Source organism: Nycticebus coucang, chromosome 3 (assembly GCF_027406575.1).
Source record: "Nycticebus coucang isolate mNycCou1 chromosome 3, mNycCou1.pri, whole genome shotgun sequence".
Taxonomy (NCBI): Eukaryota; Metazoa; Chordata; class Mammalia; order Primates; family Lorisidae; genus Nycticebus; species Nycticebus coucang.
In genome coordinates, this window is record NC_069782.1 from 155,262,867 (window position 1) to 155,280,771 (window position 17,905).

The following is a 17,905-nucleotide window of genomic DNA, read 5'->3' on the forward strand; positions in this document are numbered from 1 at the left end:
TCAAAACAGGTAGTGAAATCTTGTCTTACTAGGTTGGCTGATCCTTTATTGCCTTTGCCTAACTTTTATTAATTCAGCATGTAATTGTGGAATATCCAATCTGTTTTGCCCTCAGTCCTTTCCTGAGTGCCCAGCCAGAGGCAGCCAACTGCTGGCAGGACCCCACAGAGCTAGGTGGGGTCGTTCCCAGGTGCACCTGGTCCTTCCTGTGGCGGGGTGGGGGCAGGTCAGCCTACTCAGACCTGCAGAGGGGATGTACATGGGAGGGTGTCTGTCCAGCATCCACTGGGAAAACAGAGCCAGCATGGTATATATTTATTTATTGTAAGGAATTGGTTGATGGGACAGTGGGGGCAGGGTAGGTAAGGGAAATCCTTCCAGAAAGGCAGGATGGAAACTCTGGGCTGGGACTGCTGCTGTCCTGCACAGGCAAACCCTAGTTCTATTGTTAACACTTCTCACCTTTCTGCACCAGGCCCGCCACAGAATCTGGTGTTAATTGCCTTGCAAGTTATCCCTGCAGCAACACCTAGATTAATGCTAAATTGATGAGCTGTGCCAAGTTGTCACCAAACAGTGGCATGCACAGGAGGCTGCGGACACACGTTGTGTGTCTGAGGCAGGGATGGACTTGTTCCTGGCATTGGGGTGTCTAGAACGCCCAGTCCAGTGCCCCATGTGTCAGAGTCAGAGACCAGGATGGAAATAAATCATGGTGGCCAGAGCATGGCTGGGTGTGGAGAAGTTGGCGAGGGCTGACCAGGCTGCAGATAGTCTTGTGTGTTGCGTGAGGATCTGGGGTTGGGCATGGCAAGGAAGGTGCTTAGTAAGGAAGTTGGGGTGTTTCTCTGCAGTGGTGGGGCTGTGTCAAGAGGAAGGCCTGCAGACCCTGAGGGCCATGGAGGAAATGCCTCCTCTTCTCCCTGCTCCCCTGGGGGGGCACCTCCAGGGGAGGGGTACACAGCACTGGCGGTGTGGAGGGTGGGGAGGAGGAAGGGCCTTCTCACTGGGAGACATGTCCACACCTGTGGAGGTGGCCTGGTCCAGGGGGAGGTGGGCGCTGAACAAAGCCATTCCCAGGCTTGGCACTCCTGAGATAGCAGGGAGGGCACAGGGCTAAGAGGGGACCAGGGGAGGGCCTGGGCTGCAGTTTCCCACCCAGGTCGCCCTGTCCTGGGTACCACCATGAACACGGACATGAAGCCATGGCCTTTCCTTACATTCCACACACGTGGCCCACTGGGCTTCTGTGGGTGGGGTGTGGCAGGGTTTCTGGCCTTCGGCTCCCTGGGCCTCTCTGCTTCCCCGCCCGGATAGCTGCGGACAGCACCCCCATTGGAGTCTAGCACAGTTCCTGCAGCGTGCCGTGGGTAAGCTTTCCTGGGGAGGCGTGGTGGGTACGTCCTGGAGAGCAGCACGAGGTCTCAGCAGCAGCCTCAGATTTCCGGCCACGTGGGCGTTGTGCCAGTGCTCCTTCAGGGGAACCGAGTGATCATCTGTGGTCTGGTCAGCAGGGGTCTGGCCCTCCTGCTGTGAGCCTGTGTCCTCTGGCTTTGCAGAAGGTACTTTGGAGAGAAGCTCTCTGTAGGTGGAGTTGGGACTCTTGGCTCTGTGGCACCTTTCCTCCAAGGGACCTCTTTCACTGTGCTAGGTTGCAGTGATTTGTAACAGTGAGATTGTCATGAAGAGAGGGAACAGGTCTTTTTTTAGTTATTACTCGTGCATTTGTATAAAGGAGGGAAAATGGGACGGCTGTGTTATGGATTGAGTTGTGTCCCCCCCCCCAGATCTGTTTGCTGAAGTCCTAGCCCCCGCTTAGTATGTCAGAATGTGACCCTATCTGGAGATAGGACTTTTATTGGATAAAATGAGGTCCTCCGAGTAGCCCTAACCCAGTGTGACTGTGTCCTTGTAAGAGGCGGAGACAGGACACAAACATGACCACACGAGGACCCTAGGACGTAGCTGTCCCCCAGCCGAGGAGAGAGGCCTGGGGGTGAGACTGGCCCTCAGAGACCTCAAACCCAGACTGCTGTCTATAGAACTGTCAGACAGTACACTGTAGTTCTTTGGAAACCCAGGCAGACTCAGAGCGGGCTGTGGAAACAAAGTTCATGGGAGCTGCCTACGCCCGTGCCCCACCTTCTCGCTTCTCCCTCCTCCTCTCACCCTGCACTTCGCCATCCCCACCAAGTGGATCTGGCCATAGAGTCCTGAGCTGCCCTTGCCAGAGCCCCTCGGCCTTGGGCTCCTCCCGCCATGTTTGTTTCTGTAGCTCTGGTCCGTTTTCCTGCTCTCTCTGGCTGGCCCATCCCAGTCTCTCTTGTGGACGTCGCTTCCTGCACCTGTTGCCCTATGTTTCTTGGTGTTGTTTCCTGCAGCCCCTTTGTGAGTAGCCCCTGCGGCCCAGGCCCATCCTGGGCCAGCCTGCCAGGCCCCTTCCTCCTTCCCTTTTGCTTCTCCTGTGTTCCCACTTTATTTCCTTCTGTTTCCCTCTGGTTACTTATTACTTCCTTTTGGGGACCTCAGAAAGCTGAGAGTCTCCACCTCCAGGACAGCAGGCCACCCTGCACAGTGCCCTGAGTCCCAGTACCTGGGTGACTGACCTGTGAGTGAGGGTGTGGAGGTGAAGGTCAGCCCTCAGGAACCCAGGGTTGGTCTCTGGCCTCTAGGAGAGACGTTGTCCAGGGCTGGTGCCCATGGACAGTGGTGATTAATTAGTCGTCCCCAACCAGCTTTTCCTTGGGAGGAGAAGAGATTTTCTGACCTGTAGATGTGCTTTTAATTTTTTTTTTTTTTAAATAAAAATTCCCTGGGTCCTGTATCTCTGAATGTATTTTAAAAAATGATTAATTTAGGTGTTCATGTTTTACACCCCCTGACATAAAATGTTTGTTGAGACACAAGTTGGAGGATTGCTGAAAACAACCCTGGAGAACAGTGAGCCTGCCTGGCGTGTGGGGGCAACGGTGGTGCCTTGGGCTATGTGTCAGCTACGTCGGGATGTCTCTGCTCTGGCTTTGTGAGATCTCCACCTGACTAGGTCCTATTAAATTTTGTTTATTTGAAGCCGTGGCATTGATAGGGGACATAGTTGTTCCAGTGTGCCAGGCAGTGACATTAGAACTCATTATTAGGACGGCTAATTTAGGGGCCTTTTAAAGATAGTCTCAGGCATCAGGCTGATTCCCACATGTGTGTCTGTCGTTGTTGGAAACCATTGTGTGGGTCACCGGCTTGGGCCTCTAAGGTGTGAGTGACACAGTGCTGTGTGGTCAGGACAGGAGGTATTTTTTTTTTTTGTCCAATTTTTTTTTTTTTTTATCGTGGTAAAATACATTGACAGTTCACTATTTTAACCATCTTAACTAACAATTCGGTGGCCCTGAGTGCATTCCTGGTGTAGTTCCAAAACACTTCTGTCATCCCAAAGGAACCCACACCATCGTAGTCACCCCCGGGCCCTGGGAACCGCTGATCTGTTTTAGTCTCTGACTTGGTGTCTTGTGTGCATTTCACATACATGGCGTTATAAAGGCTGTGGCCTTTTGTGTCTGGCTCCTTTTACCAGCATGTTTCCTCAGCTTTTCGTGCTGAGCAGTGCTGGGCTCCCTTGCATGGCTGGGTCAGTGTGCGTTTGTCCATTTGTCCCTTGATGGGCACTTGGGTCACTTCTGCCTTTTGGGTATTGTGGATGCAGCTGCTGTGAGTGTCCTTGTACAAGGTTTTGTGTGAACATGTGTTTTTAATTCTTTTGGGTGTACCTAGGAGCAGAACTGCTGGATCACATGGTTATTCTGATTACTTTATTGAGGAAAGGACATTCTTTTTATTGTTTTATCTACATGGGCCTCTCCTGAGTCACTGCACTGAGTTATGAAGCTTCATCTGGAGAGCTCTCCTTCTCTCTCTGTTTATTTGTATTTTTTGAGACAGAGTCTCAAGCTGTCGGCCTGAGTAGAGTGCCGTGGCATCATGCCTCTCACAGCCACCTCCAACTCTTCAGCCCAAGCAATCCTCTTGCCTCAGTTTTTCTATTTTTAGTAGAAATGGGGTCTCGCTTTTTGCTCAGGCTACTCTCGAACCTGTGAGCTCACGTTATCCCCCTGCCTCAGCCTCCCAGAGTGCTAGGATTACAGGCGTGAGCCACCGTGCCCAGTCTCTCTCTCTTTTTTTAATTATACCTTTCGCTGTAGGTTTTACACAGGGGCTATTTTTTATGTTTTCAAATTTCTAAGATCTTTGTTAGGAGTCAAGGCCCAATGAATCAAAGCTCAAGCTTTGTTTGTCCCTGAGCCAGACAGGGTTGTCTAGGGGAGAAAGAGAAGAATCCTCACTGAGGTCACAGGTCGCAGAACAGAAATCGATCTTGAGATCTTAGAAATCCTATGTACTCAATTTTGATATGAGGACAATTAATGACGATTAAGGTCATGGGGGGGGAGGAAAAGCAGAGAGAGGGAAGGAGGGAGAGGGGTGGGGCCTTGGTGTGTGCCACACCTTCTGGGGGCAAGACATGATTGCAAGAGGGACTTTACCTAACAAACGCAATCAGTGTAACCTGGCTTATTGTACCCTCAATGCATCCCCAACAATAAAAAATAAATAAATAAATAAAGAGAAGGAAAAAAAAAGAAAGAAATCACAGCGGATATTTGGCTTTTCTAGGGATACAACGTAGCAAAATGTACAATCCTAATTAAGAAAGCAGAGCCCATATTCACTTAGGCCCAGTGAACTGTAGAGCCTGTGCTGTGGGAGAGTAGGTGCCTATTGTCCTGGACACGGCTGCTTTGGAGGTTCTCCTGGGCAGGACTGGCTGGGCCGTGGATACAGCAGTAGCCGTCCCAGTCATGCTGGGAGCTGGAGGTTGCGAAGTGCAAGGAGGAGGGATGAGGGGGGGATGTCAGGATTTGGTCCTGGAAAGGTGGAGCTGGGGTCCTGGTGCTGTTATCCCCAAGCACTGTGTTCCTCCCACCCCAGGGCCCAGCCTCTCTGAACTGGCACCTGCTGCCCTCTGTGCTGCCCAGGGCAGGTGAGATGAGGATGGGCGTGGGAAGTAAATGGGAAACTTTGACAGTAATTTGAGCTCTGTCACCCACATGGCATTTGATTTTTCTAGAAATTCATTTGTGTTTTGCTTTAGAGAGGTACTGGTCAGAAACAAAATGAAAATAAAAATAAACGTGTAGCGTTCCTGTCCTTGCTTTAAGGCGTGTCTTGGCCTCGTAAGGGGTGATGTTTTAGTTTCCCAGGGCTGCGGTCACGTATGGGCAAACTGGGTGGCTTAAAATGACAGAAATATTTCAAGAGCAAGTCATCAGCAGGGCAGTGTTCTCCCTGAAGGCTCTAGAAAGGTATGGGGCGCTTTCCTTTTATCCCCAGCTTCTGGGGGAGTCTGGCTGTGCTCACCCTGGGCATCCCGTGGCGTGTAGCTGGGTCACGCCCTTGTCAGCCCAGTCTGCATGTCTATCCGTGCTTGGGTCTCTGTGTCTGGTGCCCAGATTAGACACTCGTCATTGGATTTAGGGTCCATCCTACGCCTAATGTGATATTTTCTGCAAAGACTATTTCTAAATAAGTGCATATTCACAGGTACTGGAATGACTTAGTTCGTTTATGCTGGGTAGTTGATAAGGGACAGAAATTTATCGACTCACAGTTCTAGGGGTTGCAAGTTCAAGATCAAGTTGCCAACACTAAGGCCACTCCTATGATGTCATCCCATGGCAGAAGATAAGAGGGGCAGAGAGGATGGGCTGGTGTCAAACTGGCACTTTTGTAATGACCTCAGTCCTACCTATGAGGGTGGGGCCCTCACGGCCTAATCATCCCATAAAGGTTCCCTGTTTTAATACTGTTAGGATGGCAATTAAATTTTCACTTGAGTTTTGGAAGGGAAAAACATTCACCATCACATACGGGTTGGAACTTGAACATGTATTTTGGGAGGCACACAGTTCTTCCCACTCAGGTAGGTCGGGGCACGGGCCACAGGCCGGCCAGGAGGTAGATGGTCTTGGGTGAGGGGGGTAGTAGGAATGTGTGCCTGTGGTGCCACGGGTCCCTGTTTCCTTTACTCAAAGGCCTTTCTTTGCCCTGTGGTGGTGCCACGGGTCCCTGTTTCCTTTACTCAAAGGCCATTCTTTGCCCTGTGCAGCTGGCCGTGCAGGGCATGTCTGAAGGGTTGTTTGAGGGTTGGCAGTGTGGGCTGGAGCGTGGGGCCCATGAAACATCTGGAGAATGGAGAAGGGGGACCAGGCAGATGCTGGACAGATAAACCAGCCTAAGAACCATGGATAAACCATGTCCTGCCCAGATGCTTCTTCCACCCATCTCTGTTCTGAAAGGCTCCATTTTTCAGAGTATTCAGACCACGAGTAGAGCACAAGTCTGATATGTCACACCTGCCACGATTTGTCACACCCGCCATTGGATGTTTTCAAAATCACTTTGCTGCAGTTCAGACCGTAACCTGCTGTGTAACTGGACCCCTTCCCTGCCTTTTGCTTCTAAATGTCAAGTGTTTATAAAGAAAATCTCTGTCATTTGGAAGTTACGCTTTGCCTCCTAGAAGCTGTCTAGACAGGTGACCAATTTTCACCAATTTGGAGGCTGCGGAGGCCTCTTGAAAGGATCGCCGCCCCTCCCGCCAAGCCTCTTCAGCAACGTGACTGTGCTGGTATAAAGTGGCTCTGGCTGGTGTTGGACAAAGGCTATGAGAGAGAAGATGGGCGTTTACTTAGACAAGGCTGGCCACAGAGGAGAGAGCATCAGTGCTGCAACAGGGCTACTTGTGGCCGGAGTAGACCAGCCCCTCAGCTCCTGATCCAAGGGCTGAGGATGTCTGTGCACCAGGCACTCATTTGTGACAGAGCCACCCGGGCCAGGAAGCTATTGGGGTGTGTGTGTGGTGCGTGTGGTGTGTAAGGTGCTTAGTGGGCAGGACCCAGAGATGCTGAGAGCAAACCTGAGCAGTGAAGATGAATCCCTCCCTGGGCATGCCCCCGAGACCCTTTCCCTGTGGTGGATACTCTGCAAGGAAGCCACGACAGACTGATTTTTCAGGGTGGGCGCTCGAACTGGATTCACTGAAGTATCTCAGTGAGTGTGCCCTTTTTTCATTATCATTTTTTGGTTTGGGCTTTGTGATAAACAGACAGACAGACACTGGTAGGAACAATATCCCCTAGCACCTAAGTTGACATTTGGGATTGAATGAACCAAAGCATTGGCAGTAATCTCTTGGAGAATTCTATTTTAAAGACCAGAATCAGCTTTTGATTACAAAGAGAAGAGGCATTTTTAGATTTAAAAGACACACAGTGTAGGTGGTCTTAGTTTAATAAGGTGGAAGGAATGGGAGCAATGGTTGTCATCATCTTTCTTCGTGTTCCGGATTCCTACAACATGTAGGCCACAGTGGCACATCCTGGAATCTCCCCGGAGCACTGTGCGTTTCTGTTCTTCAGTGGCGTCAAGCTGCCCTGTCCAGCCACCTGCTCTATTTCATCAGGTCCCTGTGAAAGGCACTAGCTTGGGCGGGTCCAGACCCAGAACTCTGGGCAGAACTGGTGTTGGTGCTCTTTCCTCTCTCAAGGTCAGTGGGTCCTCCCCAGGCTGTTGGGCTCTGCTCTAGATCTTCTAGAGACAAAACACTTAAGTCTGAAAGGGGAATTGTGGACCATACATATTTCAGCTCAAACCCTCCAAATGGATTAGTTTTAATATGCGTTTTCTTGAGAAATATGTAAATTAATAATTGCTTCATACATTATTCAAGAAAAACGTACTTTGTATCACCAATAGCATGTCTAATCTTATATAAAGATATGCTAATGGATTTAATTAAAATAATTATACTGAATAATGTGGCCTGAACTTTACCCTAAAATAGCATCTATTAATCATCATCAGTAGTAATATTTTTAGCCAGGAAGACACTTACAACATTAAAGCAGTACTAGATAGAACTTGTATTTTTTGTTTTGTTTTACCGTTTGGATTAACTTGGTATTCTCATGAGGTGTGTGACAATTACATTTGCTTAGAGGAGAGTATATAATGTATTCAATTTCTTTAACCGGAACTGTTTCAGCAATTAGAAAAGTTTATTATTCTCTGCCCTTTCTTGGTCCTTTTGTGTTTTCTTTCTTCCCTCTAAAGCTTTGTTTTCAGGATGTTTCTTGTCCATTTCATTCTGTTTTAGTCTCTCTTTCCCTTCTAAGCGCCATGATTGGTGAGCGCTGTGAGGCCTTGATTGCCTGGATAACAAGAGATGGACCCAGTTTTAGGAGGGATGCAAGGCAGCCCGCCTGTCTCAACGTGCCTAGAAATAGCTTCACCATTGGCCTTGATTCTCCCTGATAGTTTCTGGCCTTGTCCGTGGCCTGCTGGCTTTCAGTCAGTGCTCAGGTGTGGGGAGCTCTGTTGTATTTGGTGGGCATTTCAGTTTTTCCCTAAGGCTTTTGTGAGCCTGAGACCGGGGTGAATATTCTTGCTGTGTCGATGGGTCAGTGCGCGTGAGTCGAATGAGCTGAAGCACACAGGTACACAGAAACATACATGTCTTCTCCCAGCGAAAACAGGTGAAGCTTCCCCAGGTTCAAAGAAAAACGTAAGGCGAGGCTTTAACTGCCTATTAAGTTCATTTAACTAGGTTTAAGTCAGATGTGAAAAGCTAACTTTCTTACAAAGCAAACATTTATTTGGTAAGTTTGCTTTTAACTTAATGAGTAGGAGATGTATAAACAAAGCTAAAAGCTGTGAGTGTATCTAAATGCCTGTGTGGTCCCCTCTTCTGTTCTTGGGGAGGCCGGGTCAGGAGGGTGTGTTCATGCAAAGCACACGGTCCTGGGCAGGAGTGGAGTAGGAGGCCCCGCTCCACACCCAATTCTGTCTCTTGGGGACATTCCACAGGCCTCATCCCTTGTCCCATTCTTGTCCCCCACTCTGGAACCCAGCCAAGGTGCAGGAGGCACTGTGGGGCAGGAGCTGCAGAGAGGTTGGCGCCTTGGTCTTAACCCATAAGTCAGAAGAACCTGGAACATTCTGTGCAATATTTTGTTTAAATAAATAAAGAAATGCACTGATTTACAAAATAACAAAAGTCAAGCAAAAGCAGCCAAGAAAACTAAGCAGCGTCTTCAGGTCTGTCACCCTGGCCTTTAATGTGCCGGGGCTGCAGATTCTGCTCAGTATCTGCTCCAGCGTACGCAGCACTCTATCAGGGCCAGTTTGCTCTGGGATCAAGACTCAGGCTCGAGAGACATGCATGTTGAAGACGCTTCTCAGGTTTGACGTGTGCGGTTTCCACATGTGGTCTTGCCACTGCAGCCGCTGGTCCATGGTGACGAGGTCTGTTGAGCACCAGTGATGAGTTGGGATTGCGGGCCTCGTGTGTCATGGTCACTTCACTCTCTCAGTAGGCCTTTGAGGCCGGTCCTATGCTCCTCCACCATTTTACCCACGAGGAGCGCTCCTAGGAAATGCCACTTTCCCAAATTCACATACCAAGTGCTGGAAATAAGTGTGAAGCCTGGGCAGCCGGGCGCCAGAGCCCTGCCCTTGACCCCCAGGAGGCGTTGCATTCTGTCAGTTGTGCTGGTTGGGCTCTCCCACGTGCACCCAGGGATTTTATTTTTGGAAAAGTCCTTCTATATAAGTAAGATTCCATCCAGCATTGTCTGTCCACAGAGCAGCTGCCCCCTGCTTTACCTGCTGTGTCCTCTGTGTCATGGGATAAAGCAGAGCTCCTTCCGCTTGAAAGAGGTCTGAATTTAGCACAGCAGCCTAACTCCACGGAGGAGATGGAAGCTTTTTGTCGCAAGCACGAGCAGAATCCCAAACACTTGAAATTCTTGACAAATAACCAATATCAGAAATAGCCCAAAGTAGCTTTGGCTCTTAACGATAGTGGACAGCACGGCCTCCTGTCAAGGGGCGTTAGAGCCATGGTGGGTGGGAGTCAGTGTTCCCTCTGGATCTTTAGCTGGCTGAGCAAACTAGCGGGGAGTATGATTTTTTTCTTTTATTTAAGGATGGTGACTTCTGTGGAAAGCAGAGGTAGAATGCTTCTTGAAAATATGTAACTATATGCAAGGCCCACACAGTCTGTCTGGGAGCTGCAGGGACTGTCTGTATCCAGAATTCTCTTCGAGGAAAGAGGGAGAAGAAAAAGAACGAATATGTCCAGTTTGGTAATATGGACAAGTTGAACTTGCCTTCCTGCCTGTGATGGCAGTGTCTCCAGATCCCTAACCCAGCACTGTGTGTCCTGGAGAAAGTGGTGTCTAAGTTAAGGGCTGAGGAGCAACATTGCATGTGTTGGAGGAGGGGGGTGGGGGTCAGAGGAGCAATGATCCCAGAAGAGGTAATAGCAGGTGTCCAGCCTCTGAGCTGGCAGAGAGGGCCTGGCGCTCCCCAGAGACGGTGGGAAAGAGTCCTGCAGGTGGAGCTGCAGGCCTCCCAGGTGAGTCCCAGGGAGGAGGGGCTGGAGCCCAGGGCCCGGAGTGTGCTGTGTCTGGTGCCCTGGATGTCACCAAAGTATCTAAATTCAGTTTGTATCTTAGGAAGGCTCCCCTGGGTGCCTAGGGAGAATGCACTTTAGGGGGTCAGAGTGAAGGCAGGAAGTCAGTTTGTGGGCCACAGCTGCAGAGCCAGCCCAGGGGTGATTTAGGAGGTAGGATGACCCAGGCTTTGTGAGCGTCCAGCATGGCTTAGGGCCTCATGGTGCTGCTGGGGGCTTGGTGGGGCAGTGCCTTGAGCTGGGAGCCCTGGAGAAGGCCAGGTAGGTGGCAGTACCCATCGAGACACGTGGCTTGTGATTTCTGTGGGGCAGCTAGTACAGAGGCCGTGTGGGCCTGGGTCCCGGCAGGAAGGGGGAGCCTAGGATTCAGCAGTTTGGGGAGGTGAGACCCTGAGAGGATATGGGGGGTGTGAGGAGCAGGGCCCTGCACTGGAATCGCGGAAGGAGCATTGGAAGCCTGAAGTCATTGTGGCTTTGCCAGAACTGACACATGATAGGACCTTAGTCAGGCTGCCATAGCTGGAGGACTGTTCGGGATATGGATGCTGGATTTCCCAATACTGCTGTCCTCCACTGATGGAGAGGAGGGCGGGGCCTGGCGCTCCGGCCTGCCAGGTGAGAGCCTGGTGTGGGCTTCATTGTGGGGGGGAGAAGCAGGAGCCAGCCAGAGTGAGACCTGAAGCTTCTGGAAAGAGACAGAGACAGAGAGGAGAGAGTGAGGAAGGGGGATTGGAAGGGGAGGAGGAGGGGAGGCTGATAGAAAGTGGGACGTCTTTGAGCAGACAGCTGGGGGAAGGAGGGATCAGAGCCCAGTTAGTGGAAAGGGGGTTACTCCTAAAACCAAGGCACAGAGAGAGGCTGGGGGCTGTGGAGGCCTGCGTTTGGCTGGGGTGGTCGGCAACTTAGTGAATTACTTTCTCCTCGTGGGTTTTGTTTCCTCTCTGAAGTGGGCAGTAAAATGAGAGAGGAGGGGATGGGGATGCCAGGCTTGAGGAGAACAGAAGAAGATTGAGTTGGAAAGTGGAGAGCGATGGAGAGGAAGCCTGGACCCGGAGCACAGGTGGGGCACCTCCTCTGTTCTGCCTTTTCTGTCCTTTTGTTAAGTTATGCAGGACCAAGGTCAGATCGATCTCTGGTTCATCTCTGTTCTCTCTAAACCTGTGAGACATGAAGTCTACAGCAGGGCTGGGGAACCTTTTCATGTTGGAGACTGCATTAATTTAGCTGTGATCAAATAAGGCTATGTTCAAGAACCTTCAATTAGCTATACCTAAAAATGGCATTATTCTGTAAAAATCCAGCTACTATGAACTTAATGTTTTCAAAAAGTAGAAATTACTTGATGTTAAAGTCAACTAGCCTTTTAATGACTTTGTAGTGTCTGCTTTTTGTTGGGAAGTATTTTTGTATTTGGTTGCAGCGTGGAGTCCATAATCTCAGTTGATCCTCTAGATGAGTAGCCGTCATTTGTGACCTTAGGGTGTCTTGACGTGGGCTAGGGAGGAGAAGTAGATTCGCAGCAGAACGTACTTGAAAACAAGGAAGCATCTGGGGGCATGTTGCCAAGGTGTGGGTATTTTGCTCTTTATGTTTCAAAAGGATCTTTTCTTAGCTTCAAACAATGACTTTAAAATGTCATCTCCTAAAAGCTCAACCAATTCCATCTGTAGTTCTTTTGGTGCCTTGATAATACGAACTAGGTGAGGCTGAAATGCTAATTTGAGTCTGATGTCATGATTCTCAAAGTCAGGGAACCTTTCATTGTATTCTCCAATTAACAGATGTAAGGCAGCTATGTATTCTTCAGATGATTTTTATATGTCATCCTGCTCATCAGCGACCTTTGCTAACTAGAGAGATTGTTCATCTGAAATCTTTTGCAAAAGAAATGTTTTGAAAAGATAGCTGTTTTCAAAGTGCTTGGATTTTTTTTTTTTTTTTTTTTGGCCACATACCCTATATAGACTTAGTTTTACCTTGCGAAGAACCATTTAGGTTGTTTTAATTTGACATGATATCACACAGAAATGCTGCTTTCCTGTAGAAATCTTTTGATAATTCACAGCGTTGATCCTGTCCTTCATAAAATTCAACTATCTGTTCTTGCAGATAAAGTTTTGACTAACACCTGTCGGTGCGATAGCCAGTATGCTTTAGAATAATATGGCTGAACACCTCATCATTCAGCTTTAGCGAGTTAAGAACTGATGATGCCGTATTGCATTTGCACAAATATGGTTAACAATGCTTATAGCTTGTTGCAAAATGTCACTTAAAATAGCTTTAGCACAGAGATTTTGCTGATGTAAGATACGATGAAAAGAAATGAGAGCATGTGGATCTGCTAATAGCTTTCTTATCTGTACAATAAACCCTTCATGTTTTCTTGTCATGGAAGGTGCACCGTCTGTACCTACACTCACTAAATTTGCCAAATTCAGTCTAACTTAAGACATTTATCTTGAAAGTTGTTGAAGATTATTCCCTCTTTTCTGTTCAAAGGAGTGTCCAAAGCTAGTAGTAACTCTTCGTAGCAAGGAAAATCTCCTGTTATAACATGAATAAAGTAAAATAAAGTGCACATTTGGTGGTATCAGCTGGTTCAGAGTGACTGAATTATAATATGTTTTCTTTATGAGATATTGAATGAAGTTGTTCTGTTAAGTTGAAGAAATTGTTGCCGCCAATCAGTGGTGGTTCTCCTAGAGAAAGGCAGTTGTTTGTATTAATATCAGGACCTGTGCCCTCTACAACTTAACTTGTACAATGCATTCTTTAACAATTTCTCCATCAGGAATGGCTTCCTGTCCTCTCCCCCCATGGTATAAGTCACTTTGTATGTTGTTTCAGTGGCCTTATTTCCCTGTCTTACTGCGGCTGGAAAGAATCTTTGCTTTGCTTTTTATTCTTTAATTTCTATAATACAACCTTTCAAGCCTCTGCCTCTTAATTTAAACCATTTGTGGTGCTTCTGAGTGTTATAATGTTGGTGAGCATTGAATTTCTTTAATGTTGATGTCACAAAGCAAGCAAATCATTTTATCTTTAGCAGAAACAAGCTCATATTGCAATTCCCAAACGTCATTTTAAAATGTGTTTTCTTCATTGTTCTCTTGGTCTTTTTTGCCATGATGTTAAGCAAACAGAATTAAAAACTGGTGAGCGTGCAACTATTCACAAATTCTACTTCAAACAGAAACACCTTTGTCAAAAGCTCTTACTTGACACCCATAAACTCTCGCCAACCAGCCTGGTGTGGCAGTGGCTCCAGGCAGGTGGGGGAGTTAGAAGCCTTCACTTTAACCCTTACGGTTTACAAATAATGTTCTAATTATCCGTCAATCTGGGAGGATTATCAAGTTGAAATTTATTTGATTCTTTGCCATTTTAATTTAAATATGTGAATTTAAAAATGAAAACATAAAAGATAAACAAAAATGTATTAATAAAAATAAAAAGATTAGTTTTATAAAATTTGGATTCAGTCAAAAGCCTACCCTTAAAGACCTAGAAGGCTACACGTATTTCAGTCCATTAAGGAGAATTCTGTGTTACCAGCATTATGGGATCACTGGGTTCTGTGGCCACAGCCCCCTCTCTGTGGGCACAGCCCCCTCTCTGTGGCTGTTGCTCTCACGACCTTGGTGCTGGAGTCTTAGGGACAATCCCGGCAGGGAAACCTCTGGGAGCCCCTGCCCTGGTGCTGTGTTTGTCCTGGTTGACACAGCCCCCAGCGCCCCAGGGGAGCCAGTGGCAGGTGGCCCAGGAAGGCCTGTCTTGTTTGTCCCTGTCTGCTTTGTCCTTGTGAAATGATGTTTATACAGTTGCTACAGGCACATGATGCCTTGTTGGGTACAAAACAAAACCCATGAAGCCAGTTCGTACCTTACCCTCTGGACGAGATCCTTTGAGAGACTGAGCAATCAGTTTGCAAACACTTATTATTAAATATCACAATAAATATATATATATTTATAATATAAATTTTATATATGTATAAAATAAATTTTATATGTGTGTGTGTATGTGTGTGTGTGTATATATATATATATTTTCCCCCTGTTTTTGGCCAGGGCCGGGTTTGAACCCGCCACCTCCCGTATATGGGGCCAGCGCCCTACTCCTTTGAGCCACAGGCGCCGCTCTAAATATTTTTTATTTTTTCAAAGCAACTGTGAGGTAGTTGAAGAAGAACATTGGAAAGCAGAATGAAATTATTTCTATTTCATGCTCTTCCCTAAAGTTGCAACTCAAAACAGGTAATTGGAATCTAGTTGGGAAGAACAACGCGCACAATTTTGGAGCAGAGATTTATCTAGTAAAAGCTGCTTTATCATTTTGACCATAAAGTGTTGAGATTTGTGATGAGGTTTGAGCGTGGTGGTTTCTCTAAATCAGCTTTGGGATGCACAGGGCAGCTGTAAACCCTAGCAGTGCCAATCTGGGCAAATGGCTTCATTTTTTTTGTGCCCCACCTTGTTATCTGTGAGAGGCGCTAATGACAGACCACCTTGACCAGGTGGTCGAGGATTTACTGTGTCAGCGGAGTTGGGCACCTACAAACATGTGTGGCCCATGCAGGACATACACAGAGTAGGAAACTTGAACTCATTTGAATCTAACTTTACACCGAAGTTGAGACACCATCCCTGCGTTCTTCCACGCTTTTTTCATTATGAAAAAAGCTACAGAAACACACCCAGATGGTGTATTCTTAATTATTTCAAAAAGTAAAGTATAATTTACATGCAGTAGAACTCGCTCTTTCTTGTTGAGTGGTTCCGCCAGCTTAGAGGCAGGGTACAGTTGTCCTATGGAAGAGTCCCCTTAGCCACCTGCAGTCCTCCACCTCTGCTGTGGGTAACCCCTCCCCACCTCCACCCTGGGCCACCACTAATATGTTTCCCATCCCTATGGTTCGCCTTTTCCAGAATGTTGTAAAGGTAGAATCATACCGTGCCACCTTTGGAAGTTTGTCTTGTTTCTCACAGAGTGTGTGAGATGCCCCGCGAGCTGTTATCACATAGAGTGGGAGACACCTCGCGTCCTGGGTGGTTTTCTCTGTTCCCGAGGGGTGTTCTGCTGTGTGGATTCACTTCCTGAGGGACATTTGGGTTTTTTCTAGTGTCTGGAGCAACACAGCTTTATTTGGGACAAAAAGTTCACACACAGGGTTTTCGTGGAAGTTAACTTTTCACTTCACTCGAAGAGAAACCTAGGGGCCCGCTCGCCAGGCCCTGTGGTTGGGGCGTGTCTATCTGGAAGAAATTGCCAAACTCCTTTTCTTTTCTTTTTTTTTTTTATTAAATCATAGCTGTGTACATTGATATGATCATGGGGCTTCATTCACTAGCTTCACAGACCGTTTGACACACTTTCATCACACTGGTTAACATAGCCTTCCTGGCATTCTCTCAGTTACTGTGCCAAGACACTTAACATTCCACATTTACCAAGTTTCACATATTCCCTTGTAAGATGCACCGCTGGTGTAATCCCCAAGCTCCTTTTCAAAGTTGCTCAACTATTTTTGCATTCAGGCCAGCAGCCTACGTGCACAGCACGTTGTTGGGGTTTTTGTTTTGTTTTGTCTTTTGTTGTTGTTTGTTTTATAGCAATTCTAGTAGATGTTGGTGACAGCTCATTGTCACTTTAATTGACATTTTGCTGCGGGGTAAGGTGCCAGCGGCCTTCACACAGCTCTAACTTTCCACATATCTTCTTTGGAGACACGTCTCTTCAAATCTTGTGCCCGATTTTTGAGGAGGGGGAGCTTGTTTTCTTACTAACTTGTAGGAGTTCTTCATGTATTCTGGATACACATCTTTATTCAATAGTGTTCTTCAGTCTCTTTCTTCCTGCGTCTTGTTATTCTGGCAGCACCATTTAAATAGCAGAAGTTCTTTATTTTAATGAAATACAATTTACCGATCTCTTTTAATAGATTTTGATGTCGTTATCTAAGAAATCTTTCTTTTGGAAGTTTTACGGTTTTTACAGTTTAACATTTAAGACCTAGGATCTGTTTATAGGCAAGTTTTGCCTAGTGTGTGAGGGATGGGATGACGTTTGTTTATTTGGTAGGGTACTGGGTGCCTTTGTTACAAATGCATGACGATGTATGTTCAGGGCAGTTATCTTCCAAGTGGGTTTCTGACTTCATACTCTTGAAGAATAAGGGTAACCATTGCTTTGCAGTGGGTGTAATATCTTCCCGTGCTTTTTTCCAATTTGATTTTGAGTTTTAATGCGATCCCTTATAGTAACTAGCATGAATGTTATTCATTTCATTAAGAGAGAAGTAGAGCCCAGCGTGGTACAAGGAATTAATTACTTAGAGATACAGGAGTGTCAGATCCAGGGTCAGAACACTTAAAATCCAAGAACTTTTCCCCACAGGATATAGCCCAAGGGACCGAGTGGCTGGCTTCCCCCAGTTGAATTTAATTCTAGCTTAATTTAGTATTAGCTGTGTGAGCTGGGACAGCGTCATTAATGTTTCCCTTTTGTCAGTTTCCTCTCCTTCCAACACGGCTAACTTTTTGTGGGTGGTCTGCTTAAATGAGGGAGAAAATATATCACTGACTCAGTATTATTACCATCACACTATTTCCGAGGGTGTTGGCTTTGTAGAACACATGGAGTGTGAATATAGGAGATCCCATGACTGAAGAACAAAATTAAATCAGGTACACAGGAAGACATTTTTGGAATGGAACAAAGGCAGTTCACTCTAGTGACTGGGGAAGAGCCAAAGTGAGTTGAGTGGAAGAGGCTTCTTCTGGGGGACAGACGGGTCTTCGTTTTGCTGTAACCTCATATAGCTTCTTACAGCTCAGCACACACGTGGTCAGCAGGTGACAAATACTGGCTTGTGTTGATATTAGTTTCATTATTATGTGTCAAGATAATCATGTGAGGAATTGCAATTCTTTGTGGATTTCTTTGTTCTCTTTTCATTGTGTTTGTCCGTCAGCTCTCATCTGGGAGTGATTTTTCTCTTCTCGGTGTTCTGTGGTTCTTCGTGGGAATTGTGAATTTGAATTAAATGTTTGGCAACCTGGGTTTGGCTCAGCCTTCTTTTTTTCTTGGGTTGCAGGGGGCAGCACTGAAATACTTGCCAACGATTGTCAACGATGTGAAGCTGGTGTTTGATCCCAAGGAGCTCAGGTAATGAAGCCCCCGAGGTGAGTGCTTGCTAGGTGCCACGCACGACCTACTTCTGAGTGCATTTAGTTCACGGGACGCTCGGGGTTCTGTCTTGTGTCTGTATGTGTCAGCGCCCTAGATCATTCTGGAACATGTGCTGCTGGTGGTTTCTGTGACTCCTTGCTGATTATGACTGTACAGAAAAAGCATCACTAATCAACAGTCAGC

General features: G+C 47.1%; 1 protein-coding gene across 3 annotated transcripts in view; it reads left to right on the forward strand.

The window, feature by feature from the left end:
• Positions 1-17,905, forward strand: part of DOCK1 (dedicator of cytokinesis 1) — a 510,373-nt gene that overhangs the window by 156,625 nt on the left and 335,843 nt on the right. For all 3 annotated transcript variants that reach the window (XM_053584228.1, XM_053584229.1, XM_053584230.1), the window contains exon 24: positions 17,628-17,698. In XM_053584228.1, the coding sequence (XP_053440203.1) occupies positions 17,628-17,698 (71 nt within the window). The remainder of the gene's footprint in view (positions 1-17,627; positions 17,699-17,905) is intronic.